Source organism: Urtica dioica, chromosome 5 (assembly GCF_054948205.1).
Source record: "Urtica dioica subsp. dioica isolate 48M chromosome 5, U.dioica_male_clone48M_v1_H2, whole genome shotgun sequence".
In the NCBI taxonomy this organism is placed as follows: domain Eukaryota; kingdom Viridiplantae; phylum Streptophyta; class Magnoliopsida; order Rosales; family Urticaceae; genus Urtica; species Urtica dioica.
The window spans coordinates 34,001,275-34,017,294 of NC_142760.1; the positions used below are offsets into that span (position 1 = coordinate 34,001,275).

At 38.4% G+C, this 16,020-nt stretch overlaps 1 protein-coding gene and 1 pseudogene across 2 annotated transcripts in view; both read right to left on the bottom strand.

Moving 5' to 3' along the window:
* LOC149398029 (disease resistance protein RPM1-like) overlaps nucleotides 1–16,020 on the bottom strand; it is a 90,283-nt pseudogene that overhangs the window by 19,830 nt on the left and 54,433 nt on the right. The gene's annotated exons all lie outside the window — the stretch shown is intronic.
* LOC149398030 (disease resistance protein RPM1-like) lies at nucleotides 1,948–5,694 on the bottom strand. Its single transcript, XM_089615926.1, has 2 exons — nucleotides 2,769–5,694; nucleotides 1,948–2,685 (listed from the first exon to the last, which is right to left on the bottom strand). The coding sequence occupies exon 1, from the start codon at nucleotides 5,554–5,556 to the stop codon at nucleotides 2,770–2,772; it is 2,787 nt and encodes a 928-aa protein (XP_089472052.1). The 5' UTR covers nucleotides 5,557–5,694; the 3' UTR covers nucleotides 1,948–2,685; nucleotide 2,769.

Sequence of the window (16,020 nt, forward strand, 5' to 3'; positions counted from 1 at the left end):
ATCAACACATATTCAACCAACAAACAGTTGTAACTCACTAATTTGGTGAATAAAGTTAGTTTGAGCACAAAAATAATTAGACAAAATGATTAGTGAAACTAATACGCTCAGACTTTGCAGTTCTATTGAGACAATTCGTCAAACACAACACAAGCTATGAACGATGTGGGGTTTCATCTCCATCATATAAAAAAATGAAATTGAAAAAAACCTTAACAAATAGGAATACAAAGAGGAAGATAATCTCAAAGGTGATTTGCAAACATTCCCATTTCTCGAGTACCTGGTTGTGATTTGGGAAACAAACAAAGCCCGAAATCCGAAAGCCTCGAATTAAAAAAAAATGCATCATGAATTAGCACACACTACTATAAAACGAGGATTTCACAACGCTTAAAAACAGTTGTAGAATGATTCTACAACGTTTGTCACGCGTTGTAGAATGATTCTACAACGTTTGTCACGCGTTGTAGAATCCAGCTTTGTATAATCCAGTCATAAACGTTGTAGAAACACTCAGTTTCTACAACGTTTATGTTAAGCGTTGTAGAATCCTTAGTTTTTACAATGCTTAAAAATAAGCGTTGTAGAAAATGGGTTGTATAATCCAATATTTGTAGTAGTGACATGAATATATCGAAATTAAAATCAAGCAAATGAGAATGAACCTTTTGAAATGAATTCAGCGAAGACGAAGACCACGAAAAAGAAGGAAGGTTGTGATTTGTGAATATTAAGAATTTAAGACTGCCAACGACACGACTATTAAGACTAATATTGCAAAAATAGAGAAAAGGAGGGAATTGCAACTTTGAACAAATGACTTGAATTGTATTGATTTACTCGTTTACACAGTATGTATAGGTAATTAATCACTAACTGTCCAACCAATACGATGTAACAATTTGGACTAGTTGACTGTACACGTTGACTTGCTGACTAGGCAGTACATAATAATAGCAAACAACATGATTATTATCAAACTACACAGGTTTTTAAAAGGCTTTTTTTTTTTTTCTTTGTTACAATGCTTCTACATTTTTGTTTTCCCCTCTTAAGTTTAGTAAAAGGATAAGATAGTTACAAAAAAACTATAAATTAATCTGACGTGAATGTAAATAGTTTCGTGCTTTTATTAATTAACTCATCTTGATTCGTTATGATTTTCTCACCCATTCAGTACCACCCTTAATATTTCAATATTATTAATAATAACAAGGGATTTTGACATCTATGATAGCAAGAGTAAGTCTCCTTCCTAAATTAAACCCAAACCCAAAATCAGACGTTTCTATTAGCAAATAAGTGCATGAGGATAATTTTGTTACAAAATTGTCCTCAACTATTTTCCCTCCTTTTTTTTCATTGTTACAAAATAACGATTTAATTATATCACGTTATTATTCGAGTATAAAAGTTACATCACTTAGTTCTATCAATCTACGTTACATTTGTCTTTAAACTTATAATTTACGTTCCTCTTTACTTGCAATCAATTTCTGGCTTTCGAATCCTTGTCCACAAAGTTAGTCCTCAGATGGAAACACATGGTAATGGCTATTATTCTGCTCCATAAATTTCTCTTAGATCCATGAGTTACGGACTCTTATTATTATTATTATTATTATTTTTTTTTTTTGCATTGCTCTGATGATTTCTACATTATTCTATTCATGAAATATTTAAGTATCCAATGAGTGATTTATTGATTAGAGTTTGCAATATGCTGTGGCCGTGGTATTATTTTATAATTTACCTATTTACATGATGCATATTTTTCGGGGTATGAAGACTCGATCAATATTTAAACTCATTCAAACATATATGTTATGATCTATAAACATTTGAAGAGTTATCAACTATTCTCATCTCATCTCTCATTTCTTCACAAACATCAAATCTATTTTTTAACGTCTCATCTCATCTCTCAGAATATATGTACTCAAGTTCTGTTTATTGTTAATGAGAAATTTGAATGAAAAAGCACGCAAGAAGTACAAATTATTATGAACTTCATATAACATAATTTTTTTTTTTACCAAGTATATATATTCTGGTACAAATATAGAAGATGAAGGAAAAAAAAACATTTTTTTAAAAGATTTCTCGTTAAAACCTCTCAAGAGCAAACCGCAATGGGAAAATCTCGAGAGAGGAAAGAGTACCTTGAAATATCATTACTGAAAAATTACTTAATCTTCAAGTTCATCTTGGAATAACAAAAAACATAGACAAATACCATCTCAAGCTACAAACACTGATAGAATAAATAATCAAACACACATTGTTTGAATTTGAGAATAATTAATCAAACACGCATTGATCAGAAATGCCCTAACGTTCAGCATTCCATGCTCCCTGGTGAAAAAAGTTTGAGGAAAATTAAAAACAAGTTTCAAAAAGAAGTAGTGTCAAGTGAAAGAATATATTAAAACGAAAAATTGAGTATGAAATTAACTTAATCACGCAGCTGTCTAAATATTTACAAGAAAAGAAACAAATACAAATGAGAGCAGTGTCAAATGTTAATTCTTTTCATTGGGGTGTTGAAACTGGCTTTTATTCGATCTGTTATTATGCAAGTGCTTGAATCGTGAAATGTAAAGAATTAAGGCATACATGAAGTTGAGGAAAAATAATTTGGATACCTCGTAACGCTGTGATCTGCGATGACGTCCAATTTCCCTGAAAAAAATTAAATATATTGAATATAAAATCAAGTTCATTTCAAGCAAATTGAAATTGCAGTATATTGAAACATTGCTTACATCATTGTTGTTCCTCTAGAAGTTGCAAAAGCTCTGTGCTACCAAGTTTGTAAGAATCATAATCAAACCCTTTGCCTTTGTCGTACCAAAAAGTGACGGAAGATATGTGCTGAATCTTGCAGTACTCAGAGACTCCGTCGGGTTGTAGAGCCTTCACAAATTCCATTGGCATATCAAAAACTCTAAGGGATTTAAGTTTTGTTAGGTGTTGAAGACTGCCTGGAATTTCCTTCATCAGTGGGGAAGGTCCGATGTCTAACCTCTCGAGAAGAGGAAGTGCTCCTCTTTCAAACTTAATCACCTTTAGTCCTTTTAAACTCCATAAACAAAGTGTCTTCAGCTTTGGAAAACCGCCTTCCTCAAACAGCAATTCCTCTCCATCGTACGCCTTTAACATATTAAGGTATTCCAAATTGGGCAAACCTTTGAGGCATTTCAGCGGCTCGTCGACTAACCTCGAGAAATGTAAGTCAAGACCCTGCAAATTCTGAAGCTCAGGAATCCAAGTCGGCAGTTGCTGTAGTCGACACCTCAGTTGGATATTCCGCAAACGAAGAGGAGGAGACGAAATGCAGTTTAAATTTAACACCTCTTTATTGTTGATTGAGACTACACCTAATCGTTCAAGATCTTTCATTTTTTCAATAGACTCCCAAAGGACTTTACAAATCTCTGCACCCACTTTTGAAATGCCAAAAAGTTTCAGTTTACTCAGCCTTCGTAGCTCTTTCATCAAATGAACTTCACCTTCCAATGCAGATAGTGTTTGTAACTCTTCCAAATTTCCAATCCCTTCATGCATCCTCACACCAATCAATGATTTGACACTATATTTTATTTCTCTGTCGTTAAAGCCACAATAAAGATGACGCAATTTATGCAGTTTGTTGATCTCATGTGGCAGCTCCCGCACTAAAGTATCAAAGACATCCAGTGTTTGCAGATTATGTAGCTTACCGATGGACTTCGGGAGAGTCTTGACTTTTGTGCCTCTCAAATTTAGGTATTTAAGGTGTAACAAATACCCTATATCTGACACATTATCAACTGGAGTATCTTCAAAATCAACAACCTTCAACAATTTATGTTTTTTGAATAGACCAACTACAAAAGAATCTGATACGTCACTAGTGTTAACAAGAACAGCCGAGCGAATCTTCATATCACAAACATTTTCCAAAACATTCTCTGTAGTGTTGTGAATTATCAAGCGCCGACCCTTCTTTTCAAAACTCGTCTTATTTTTGTCGAATAATTGATAAAAACCCAAATCACTAGCTCTCTTTTGGATTACATCTCGTATCAAATCATGCACTTTGCAGACTCTATCAGATCCAAATCGCAACTCAAATGAAACCAAGTTTCTACTGATAAGCTCTGTCATGTACTCACCAGCGATTTGTTCCAACGATTTGTCTTTTCTCGACTCAATGAAGCCTTCAGAAACCCAAATTCTACATAATCTTTGTTCCTCAATGAAAAAGTCTTCTGGGAAAACACCAAAGTACAAGAAGCACAATTTAAGATAGTATGGCAAATCATGATAGCTGAGCGAGAGAACTTTTGAAACACTTGAGAGCTCATGTTGTTCTTCAAATGCACAACTGAGATTGTCGAGTACTCTTTTCCATTCTACTTTGCAAAGCTTCTTTTTTGACAACAAACCAGCGATGGCAACAACAGCAAGTGGCAATCCTTGGCATTTACTTGATACTTCAAGAGACAAATTTTCCAACTCAGGTGGACAACCTGAAAGTGGAAATGCTTTTCTACAAAATAGTTCCCATGCTTGCTCTATAGACCAAGTCTTCATTGCTTTGACAAACATTTCCCATGACTCTGACTTAAAGGAATCTACGACTCTAGAATTACGAGTCGTGACGAGAATCCTACTACCATTGCTAGTACAAGGAAAAGCATGCTTTATGACACTCCAGAAATCAGTTTGCCAAACATCGTCAAAAACGATCACATACCTCTTCGCCGCTAGAGAGCTTCTCAAGATAGTGAGCGCTTGTTCAACGCTGGCCATTTCTCCCCCAGTTGAGCAGATCTCAGCCATTAGCATCTTGAGAATCTTGTCGATGTCGTAGGATTGGGACACAGTGACCCAAACATGAATGTCAAAGCATCCTTTTTCTTTAACATCGTTGTATACTTTCTTGGCGAGAGTAGTTTTTCCGATCCCACCTTCTCCCACTAATGAAACCACCGTACGCTCAGACAAACCTTCCACCAAAGTAGTGACCAGCTCCGCCGACACAGATCCAATGCCAACAAGCTCATTGTCTTCAAGAAAGAGCGAACCGATGCGAGGGTCGACGCGTGAATTCCCATCCCCGCCACTTGATCCGCCTTGCTCGAAGGGTCTCAGCCCGTACTTGAGACCACTGTCTTTGATTTTTTGCAATGAATCTTCAATTTCTTGAATCTCAGAGGCTATGTGATGCCGTGTTTTCAGGGTCTTGACGATGTGAGCTGGCTTGCGCAGAGAGCCGATGAAACCGACTTCACTTTGACGGCGCTGCTCGGCGTAATAAGTGTATTCGTCGACGACGTCTTCGATTCGCTCGGCTTCGTCTCTGAGCTGTCTAAGCCACTCATTCGTGGCGTCGCTGAGCTCTCCTTTGGCAGACTTGGCTTCGGCGTCACGGAGAAGAGGCTGGAGGATCTTCAACTCCTTTTGAAGACTGTTGACTTGCTTGCGAACTCCTTTCAACGACTTGACTTCGTCATTCAGAAGCTCAATCAGTTTCTCAATCACAGGACTTAGGAACGTCTCTGCCATTGTTACCTCTAAACTGATACAGATTTTATCTGATCTACATAAAACCTTTCAAAGTTTTAGAGATTTTTTTTTGTGTTTTTTTTTTTGGTTATGGTCGTTTAGAGAGAGAGTGGGTATATGATCAATGCTACCCATCTCTTTGATACTATCAGCAGATAGCAAACGAGTGGTGTATAAGAAACCGTGTTTTTTTTTTTATTTGTTTGTATACATTATTCATTTAGAAATTTCATTTTCTAGACCAAAAAGTTATGAAAATATCTCAATTAGACCCGCTAGTTAAAAAATATCCAAAATTGGACTTTTGTACCAATTTTGGACAAAAATACCCTTGACCCATATTCTTCTCTCATTTTCAAATAATCTTCATCACAATTCTTGTCACCTTCGAATTGGTTGCGCTAGGATTAGGAATTTGGGTATATGTTTAGCTTCGATTTTGAGGGTTTCGCATCGTTTTTGAAAAAAATTCCATAGTTTTTGAGGGTGTCGGAAACTCGTCGGAACGTGTCGGAATCTATCGGAACTCGTCGGAACGTGGCTGCATCCATCTTTGGAGGTGTTTTTTTGTTTTTTTTTTAAATCTGGATTTCCGATGAAGACCATCGGAATCCATCGGATTCGGTCGGATCCGACCAAATCCGATGGATTCCGATGGTCTTCGTCGGAATCCATCGGAAATCCAGATTTTTTTTTTTAAAAAAAAGAAAAATTTGGTGTGGTGGGCATTGAAACTCGTCGGATTTGATGTGGTTGGACGTTGGAATGAGGCTCACGTCGGATTTGGTATTCTTTGGTGTGGAGAGAAAGTGAGAGTGAGAATGAAAGAGATGAAAATAGATGGAGAGATGGTTTATTTTGAATTAAGGGTATATGATCAATGCTACCCATCTCTTTGATACTATCAGCAGATAGCAAACGAGTGGTGTATAAGAAACCGTGTTTTTTTTTATTTGTTTGTATACATTATTCATTATTGCAGTGTCAGTGTGTACATATTATAATATATAGGGCAATTGACGGCATAAATACCTTAACTTTACGACTTTATACACTTTAATACCACATCTTTTTTTTTTTCGCGGCTAAAATACCAGACGTTGATTACTAGCACCATCGTTAAGTTGAAAACGTTAACTGCCGACGTGGACTCTGAAAAATGAATTTAAAGTGAAAACACCACCGGTAATTAAACAAGAAAGATCAGAAACCTGAATGTTCTTATCATAAATCATCGTCAGAAATCTCGCCGAAAGATTCTCCGTCGTCGAGCGCGGCGCGGCGACGTTGGAGCGGCGCGAGGTCGGGAAGGCAGCAGGGGGCGATGTAGGAGTAGACTACGGGGAGCTGGCCGTTTTGGCCGCGGCGGTGGTGCGGAGCGGCGTCGCGCCGGGCCACCTCGCTTAGCACCGCTTCCACGAGGACCTCCCGGGCCTGCTGCGTGAACGCTCCGCCGCCGCCTCTGCCGGCGGCATCTTCCACGACTTCTCCGGCGCGGGCGCGGCGGTCCCGTACGGGGATTCCGGTCTGGAGCCAGCCGATGACGCTGTAATTCGGCACGTCCATGAGGGCCAACTCGAAGTTGGTCCTGCTCTCCGGCGGGAAGTGTGGGGAGAGAGGGCACTCCGGCGGGCATCGCCGCTCGATGAACCAGCAAGCTTTATGGGTTTTATTTTATTTTGATTTATTTTACATCATTTTCAACTTTAAATTCATTTTTCAGAGTCCACGTCGGCAGTTAACGTTTTCATCTTAGCGATGGTGCTAGTAATCAACGTCTGGTATTTTAGCCGCGAAAAAAAAAAGATGTGGTATTAAAGTGTATAAAGTCGTAAAGTTAAAGTATTTATGTCGTCAATTGCCCTAATATATATAATGTGGGGTCATAATTGGCTAAAGTGGTTCGGTTTATCCACTAGCCGTATTTCGACGACCATCTCTCTTTTGAAACGACTTTTTAAAACATCATTAGTATGTTGTGGACTTGTAACAACGTATTATCTATTCGTGAGATGATATTCAAGAACATTATTAATTAAGATTATCAGCTTCTTTGATCATAAACATACATCATATATAAACACAACACATGGCTTTGTGTTAATTTTTTGTATTGTCTTTGATCTGATCTAAATAAAGAAAGATGGAATCTTTCGGAGAAAGTTGCTAAGTGATCAATACTTAGCAAATTCCACTAATCGTTGATATATGCCTCTACATATATAAGTAACTCAATTTACTAGCTACTTTTGTATTTTTAGGCGAATTTCCACCACAATTGACAACAGACTTTTCTTTAGGAAAAACATTGATTAATAAAATAGTCAAGGTTTTAAGTTTTTAACAAAATAGTCAAAATTACACAATTTTTATTTCTCTTTGTTTGTTAATATCTTCGCTTCATTTATTCATTTTCATGGACTACGTTACATGGAATAACTTTTGAAGACAGAATAAGCAACAGTATTGTTGGAGTATTAGAGAAGTAAATAGACAATATTGAGTATTTATTGTCTATTAAGCTGCTGATTTCAGGCAAAAAGGGTGAGTGAGTTCCACTCAACGGAATTTTTTCGTATTATTCTTCCTTGCGGAATGAGGTATAATATCGATTATAATTTTGCCAAAAATAGAGCTAGAATGAATGAGAAATTGATGTTTGAAGTATGCTTTATCACACACTGAGATAGTGACAGACTGGACTGGGCGAGGCGAGGTCGACTGGACGAAGTGACTAAGTCACTCCAGCTCGACTGGCCGAAGTGAAGGAGTCACTACAGCTCGACTGGGCGAAGTGAAGGAGTCATTCCAGCTCGACTGGGCTAGTCATTTCAGCTCGTCTGGACGAGCTCGATTGGACTTAGTGACGAAGTCATTCCAGATCGACTGGACGAGCTCGACTGGACTTAGTGACGAAGTCATTCCAGTTCGACTGGACGAGCTCGACTGGACGAGCTCGGCTGGACTTAGTGACAAAGTTATTCCAGTTCGACTGGACGAGCTTGACTGGACGAGCTCGACCGGACGAAGTGACGAAGCGTATGTTTGAGACTTAAAGCCAACAGTTTGTATTCTTCGATTCAATGGTTCTTTGAGCTTTAAGTGCGCTTTATGGCTGTGTAATAATGCCATTAAGGCTGAAAACGTTGGACTGTTCGCTTGTCCTTGAGTTCAAACCAGTGTGTTAAATGGTTGTAATAACCTGCGTTAAATGCCTTTAAGGCTGGACAATTTGGAATTTCAACCAACGCAGCCTTGGCCTTTATAAATAGAGGCTTGCTCATCTCATTCGAAAGACGCAGAGTTTTCTACTGCTTCTCTCAGCTCCTTCTCTTTCCCAGAAATTGTTTTTTCCTTTTGTAGTCGGTGATCAGTTCTGTTAGAGGTTTAGTTCGCCGGAGAAGTCCGTTTGGTGCAAACCTCTTCTCTTTCCGCCGTTGTATCCTGGGAGGTAAATTGCTCGTCGATTCCGGCACCCACGGGGAGGGCAATATTACTTTAAGGAAACCGTCGAACGGTCCTCGGCTTTGCTTCCCATCTTATTTTTTTTTCCTTTGTTCATAATATTGTTGTGTTGTAATATTTATTTCCTTTTCTTAAGCTGTCGGTTTTATTTTTCCAGAAAAATAAATATTTTGAATTAATAATTCTAACAATCTTAAAGTAATATTTTGCTCTTAGACAGCTTGCTCGTGGAAAGAGATTGAATATATAATTTTATTTGTGTTGAACCTTTCAACATTTTTGACTTGGGTGTTTTCTTTTGTAGTAATGGAAAAAAACAACAACAACAACACTGTGAACGGAGTGGATGCTTCGGGGAATCCGATCATCCCGCTGCCTTCCAACATGGAGGTATTGACGACCAACGCCTCAAACCCGAGCATTGTCGTGCAAAATTCGCCGGAGGCTTTGGCCGGGAACGGACCCGCGGGTCTTGTTCAATCGATGGCGGCTATGGCCGTGAACGGACCCACGGGTCATGTTCAAAATGCGGGCGCGGTCCGAGGGCCTCCCATGATGATGCCGGCCGAGAAACCGGGGAAGTTCGATGGCTTGAACTTCAAAAGATGGCAACAAAAGATGCTCTTTTATTTGACCACCATTGGCCTTGTACGGTTTTTGACCGACGATCCTCCGATTCTCCAAGAGGATGAGACCGATCCGAAAGTGAGAATGGCGTTTCTCGCTTGGAAGGATTTCGACTATTTGTGTCGGAATTATGTGATGAATTATCTAGCGGACTCCCTATACAACGTGTATAGTTCCAAGGCGTCTTCTAAAGAGCTTTGGGAATTACTCGATCGGAAATTACAAGACCGAGGACGCGGGCTCGAAAAAATACATCGGGGGCCGCTTCCTCGAGTTCAAAATGGTGGACAATAAGACGGTCGTGAGTCAAGTGCAAGATTTGCAACTTATCTTTCACGAGATTCAAGCCGAGGGAATGACCATTAGCGAGTCTTTCCAAGTTGCCTCCGTCATCGTGAAGCTACCTTCGGGATGGAAGGAATTCAAGAACTACCTTAAGCACAAGCGAAAGGAAATGAGTCTTGAAGATTTGGTGGTTCGCCTTCGCATAGAGGAAGACAACCGTGGCTCCGACAAGAGGTGCAAAACCACGTCCGAGAGAGCCAACATCGTCGAGCATGGTGAAGGCTCGAGAGGCAAGAAGCCCGCCAACAAGCTTGGGGCTAAAGGGGCTGCTTTCAAGAAGAAGAACCAACAAAAGTTTGTTGGAAAGTGCTTCAACTGCGACAAAGAAGGTCACCGCGCCGCGGATTGCCGTAAGCCGCAAAAGAAGAAGAAGAGTGAGGCCAATGCTGTCGAGACCGAGGGAGATGACCAATTCCTCGTCGCCGTGGTCTCCGAAGTAAACTTGGTCGATTCAAACCCCAAGGAGTGGTGGCTAGACACTGGGGCTACCCGCCATGTTTGCTCCGACAAAAACGCGTTTTGCTCGCTCGACATGCGCCCGACTGGGGAGAAGCTATTCATGGGAAATTTGGCCACCTCCGACGTCATGGGGATTGGGCACGTCATCCTCAAAATGACCTCTGGGAAGGAAATGAAGCTCACCAACGTTCTCTACGTACCCGACATTAGGAAAAATCTTATTTCTGGAACTCTCCTTTGTAACCATGGGTTTAAGATGGTTTTTCAGTCTCAAAGGATTGTTCTTAGTAAAAATGGGATGTATGTGGATAAAGGCTATATCAAAGATAATATGTGGAAGATGAATGTAATCGCCATTACTGGCAAGAATAATAATGAGAATGCTTCCTCTTCTGCTTATATGCTTGAGTCATCTAATTTGTGGCATGGTAGACTTGGTCATGTGAATTATGATACTTTGCGCAAATTAATTAATTTGGATTGTATACCAAAATTTAATATTGATTCTAAACACAAATGTGAGATATGTGTTGAAGCCAAATTAACGAGAACATCTTTTCATAGTGTTGAAAGGAAAAGTGAGTCACTTGAATTAATCCATACCGATCTATGCGATTTGAAATTCATGCCTACGATAGGTGGTAACAAATACTTTGTGACTTTTATTGACAATAGTACGAAGTATTGTTATGTGTATTTGCTTAAAAGCAAAGATGAGGCAATTGAGAAATTTACCATGTACAAATTGGAAGTTGAGAATCAACTTGGTAAAAAGATTAAAATGGTGCGTAGTGATCGTGGAGGTGAATATGTGGAACCATTTGGTGCGTTTTGTGCTCAACATGGGATTATTCATGAAGTCACTCCACCATATTCTCCTCAATCGAATGGCGTTGCCGAACGAAAGAACCGTACTCTCAAAGAGATGATGAATGCGATGTTGCTAAGCTCGGGGTTACCACAAGAAATGTGGGGGGAAGCCATTTTGGCTGCGAATTATCTTTTGAATAAGATACCTCGAAAGAAAGAGGATAAATCCCCGTCTGAATTATTTAGAGGAACGAAGCCTTCCTATAAATACTTGCGAATGTGGGGGTGCTTGGCCAGGTTTTGGCTCCCGCACCTAAAATGATGAAGATCGGTCCGAAGACCGTAGATTGTGTATTCATTGGTTATGCACATCATAGCAATGCTTATCGCTTCATTGTGCACGAATCTAAAAATCCTGATATACACAAAGGTTCTATTATTGAGTCTAAAAATGCATTGTTTTTTGAACGTGTATTTCCGTATAAGACTAAGGAAGATGAGCCGAGTTCGTCAAATCAACAATTTGAGAATATAGAAGAAATATCTCAAGATTTTGATGAGGAATCCGAGGATGAGATAGAATCTAAACAACCTCGAAGAAGTAAGCGAGCTAGGGTGGAGAAGTCATTTGGATCTGATTTCCTTACCTGTATGTTAGAGGCCGAACATCTAAGTTATAAAGAGGCTGTAAATTCAGTCGAGGGTCACTTATGGAAGGATGCCATAAGAAGTGAAATTGACTCGATAATGCATAACCACACGTGGGAACTAGTTGACCTTCCTCCTGGAAGTAAACTTGGTTATAAGTGGATCTTCACAAGGAAGATGAAAGTGGATGGCTCAATTGATAAATATAAGGCGAGACTTGTAATTAAGGGTCATAGATAAAAAGAAGGTCTTGACTATTTTGATACTTATTCTCATGTGACGAGAATAACATCTATAAGATTGATTATAGCCATTGCCACTTTGCGCAACCTTGAAATCCATCAAATGGATGTCAAAACTGCTTTCCTAAATGGTGATCTCGAAGAAGAGATCTACATGGACCAACCCGAGGGGTGTGTTGCACATGGGCAAGAGAGGAAAGTATGTAAACTGATTAAGTCATTGTATGGACTCAAACAAGCCCCAAAACAATGGCATGAAAAATTTGACAATGTCATGATGTCAAATGGCTTCAAGATCAATGAGTGTGATAAGTGTGTCTACATTAAAACGACCGAACGCGGTTATGTGATTTTGTGTCTATATGTAGATGATATGCTTATTGTTGGAAGCAATGAGAGCATGATTAAATCCACAAAAGATATATTGAATTCGAGGTTTGATATGAAAGATTTGGGATTAGCCGATGTTATCTTGGGAATCAAGATTAAAAGAACATCTAACGGACTTGTTTTGAGTCAATCACACTATGTTGATAAAATTCTAGACAAATTTGCAAAGGATGATAGTGGAGTCGCTAGAACTCCAATCGACGCTAGTCACCATTTGTCTAAGAATAAAGGAGATAGCGAGTCTCAAAACGAGTATGCTAGAATAATAGGAAGTCTAATGTACTTGATGAATTGTACTAGACCTGACTTAGCTTACTCTGTAAGTAGACTTGCGAGATACACGAGTAATCCAAGTTCTGAGCACTGGAAAGAAATCGTGAAAGTACTGAGGTATTTACGACTTACTCGTAATTATGGTCTACACTATACTAGACTGTTGTCAATGGTGCCCACAAGAAGAGTTGTAATCCTTATATTGTACATTTGATGTAATAAAGTCTCATGAAGACTCTTGCTTGTAATTGCCTATCTATTCATTAATAAAGTTGAAACGTTCATTCATTCTTTCTTTGTTTGAAGCTTTATGATAAAACCATAGTCTTTTAGTCCATAAACAAACTTAACAACTTACGAAGAGACAAATGTAGATTTGCATGAACAAACTCTTCGTAGTTTGCTTAAAACGATATATTCGCAATCTTATGGTCAAAGGACTATTGACCTCAGTATGATTGTTAGAAGAATCTATGATGTCTGGTTATGAGGCATTGAGAGTTGGAGACTCTATAGTTCTTCTAGGTATCTTCCGAAGGTACTGAATTGACCAGTGCACTTCTAGAGACAAGATAAGAACAAACCATTTAACCTCTTATGTCTCGAAGTCACTATGTATGAATTGCATCGTGCCTACCTTAATCCTGAAATGAGACATGCCATTTCACACCTTAGTATTCTCATTTGAGAAAGTCAGAGTTCGGACTCACTATGTGATTCCGAACAGGGCCTATTGGTGAAGTACTAAGTTGTGAGTATGTCATGAGTAACTTTGTGAAGTTCTCATAGATATGGAATTCATGTACAAGATTGCTGAAATGCAATGTATGTCACCTCATGCTTTGTTCCTTGGAGTGTGAATAAATGAACTGGCCAGTGTCCAAATTGAGTCCTGACTTTTTTGGATGAAACAATGTGACTTGTTAGCTCCTCGTCATATACATTGTTTCTAACTTATTCACAAGCGACAAAAGAGTTGAGGAAATAACAGCTAGAAGGGTAAAATGGTAATTTAGTAAATCCCGACTAGCTGATGACATTCATGAAGGGTAGCATAGATAATATTCAGTGGATCCGCTCATTATAATTAGGTGAATTCTTGAGTAGAAAATAAATTCATTTGAACCGAGAGATTTTCAGTGTCAGCTCTTTAGTGGAGTCAGTTGGCATTAAGCTAAACTTGGAAAAGGTTTGTGAACTTTTGAGTCCAAGTGTTTAGCTAAAGCTTTGTTCATTTGGGTCCATGAGGTCACTGTCACGAATCACATCGATAGGAATAGTTAAACTGGAAGCTAAGCCAAAACAAGAACGAAAATAGTCAAAAGGGTATTTTTGTCTTTTGAGACAAAGGATGAAATGAATGTCAATAAATTTTTTGACAAGTTCATTTGATGACTTAATGTCACTCGGCCATAACTTGATTATTGGGCCTTGTGAATTAATTTCATTTCATAAGAATTTTATTGAAAATTCTTTATGGGCTTTTCTCATGTTGTCATGAACAAATGAAGAAGCTTCTAGAAGCTCCTTCTAGAATCAATATGGGCGCCCATAATACCCAAGGAAAGAGAGTTTATTTTGTGCATAAATGTATATAGATACTTGCCAAAAGAAAAAGAGGAAACAAATTTGCATAAGGATGCTTAAGAATTTCGGCCAAGTTGAGAAAGAAGCAAGGAATGGAACAAAAAAGGAAACAAATCCAAGGGCTTCTAGAAGCCTATTTGGCCGAGTGACTCTAAGGGAAGGAGAGCAATATTTGCTCATGAATATGTGATATTTAATGAAAAAGGAAACTACCTTATTGAAGGTAGAACCTCCCCTATAAATAGAGGCCTCATTCCCTTCATTCCACATAAGTTAGAGATTGAGAGCTTCTCTCTCTAGAACTTGTGGTTGCCGAAGTCCTCTTCTCTCTCTCTCTAGTTTATTTTCGATTTTCTTGCTCTGGCACCTAGGTCCTCACTCGACCTAGTGTTTAGCTCTGCGACTTCGAGACTCGTTCTTAAGTCGTAGTGTTTAAAAGTGCCCACTCACTGATTCCTTCTTTTTGAGTGATTTTGTGATAGAAACTATCGTGGTTGCTCGAGTTCCCGAGGAAAGAAAAGAGAGACGTGCTGCGAGGAGAGACGAACGTTGCCAACCTTCCGAAGGCTCATCAATGTTCAAGCGTCAAAAAGGTTAGTAACTTTAATAGCTCATATTAGTTTTTATTTACATGTACATGCTCTTGTCTAGGTTAGTAAAAACTAGTTTTACTTAAAATTTTTTTTTTAAAATTCCGCCGCTTAACGAAGCGTTAAACTTTTTCTCAAACCCTAGATCGATTCCAACAAATGGTATCAGAGCTATGGTCAAAGGAATGCATGTGCATGTTTTTAAAATTATGAGCTTGAAAATCGTTTTCGAAAGTTTACTAATTTTGTGACAAGTTAGAATTGTTATCTTAGATTTTTTTTAATTTATTACTCTTGCCTTTAAATTAAAAAGCATGTTGATTTTCTATGAGTTTGGGATGATGTTAAAACACATTAGAATCAGTTCTAAAAGTTTTTAATTTTTTATATTGAAAAACGTGTTTTAAAGGTTTGAGAATTTTCAAGTAAATTTTGTGACTAGTTTTATTTTCTTGCTAGTTTCGTTTATTTACTTGAATCGTTTTATGCATGTTGTTATTTCTTTTATTACATGTTATTACCCTGCTAATAAAACACAAATAAAAGCTTTAAATAACATCTTAAAACGTTCCGTTGCACTCGATTCTTTTTCGCACCTAAAAGGACGAAGCTTTAATTTATTTCTTTTTCTTCGAGCTGGAATGTAAACCCGCATTAAAAGCGGCATAACTCTCTGCTCAGAAATCGAAATTTGATGATTCTTGAATCAAATTAAAGCTCTGTCTCTCCTCTGTCCAATGCCACCAGTTTCGGCTCAAAAGAACATCGGAGCCGCCAGTTATGGCGATTTTACTCCGAGGTGCGCGGCTGTCTGAAACTCCAGTTTTTTAGAATTCCGGATTTTCAAACCCCACTACCATGAGTTATAGAACTCTAATGAGAAAATTTTCTTGAGCAAAAATGTTTTTCATATGATTATAAACATGATGTGTAAGATTAAAATGTTTTGATTTTTGAAAGTTTAATTGAAATTGAATTTTTACAAAACTAGTTTGAATTTTGAAAAACCGTTTTCACTTTCAAACTTG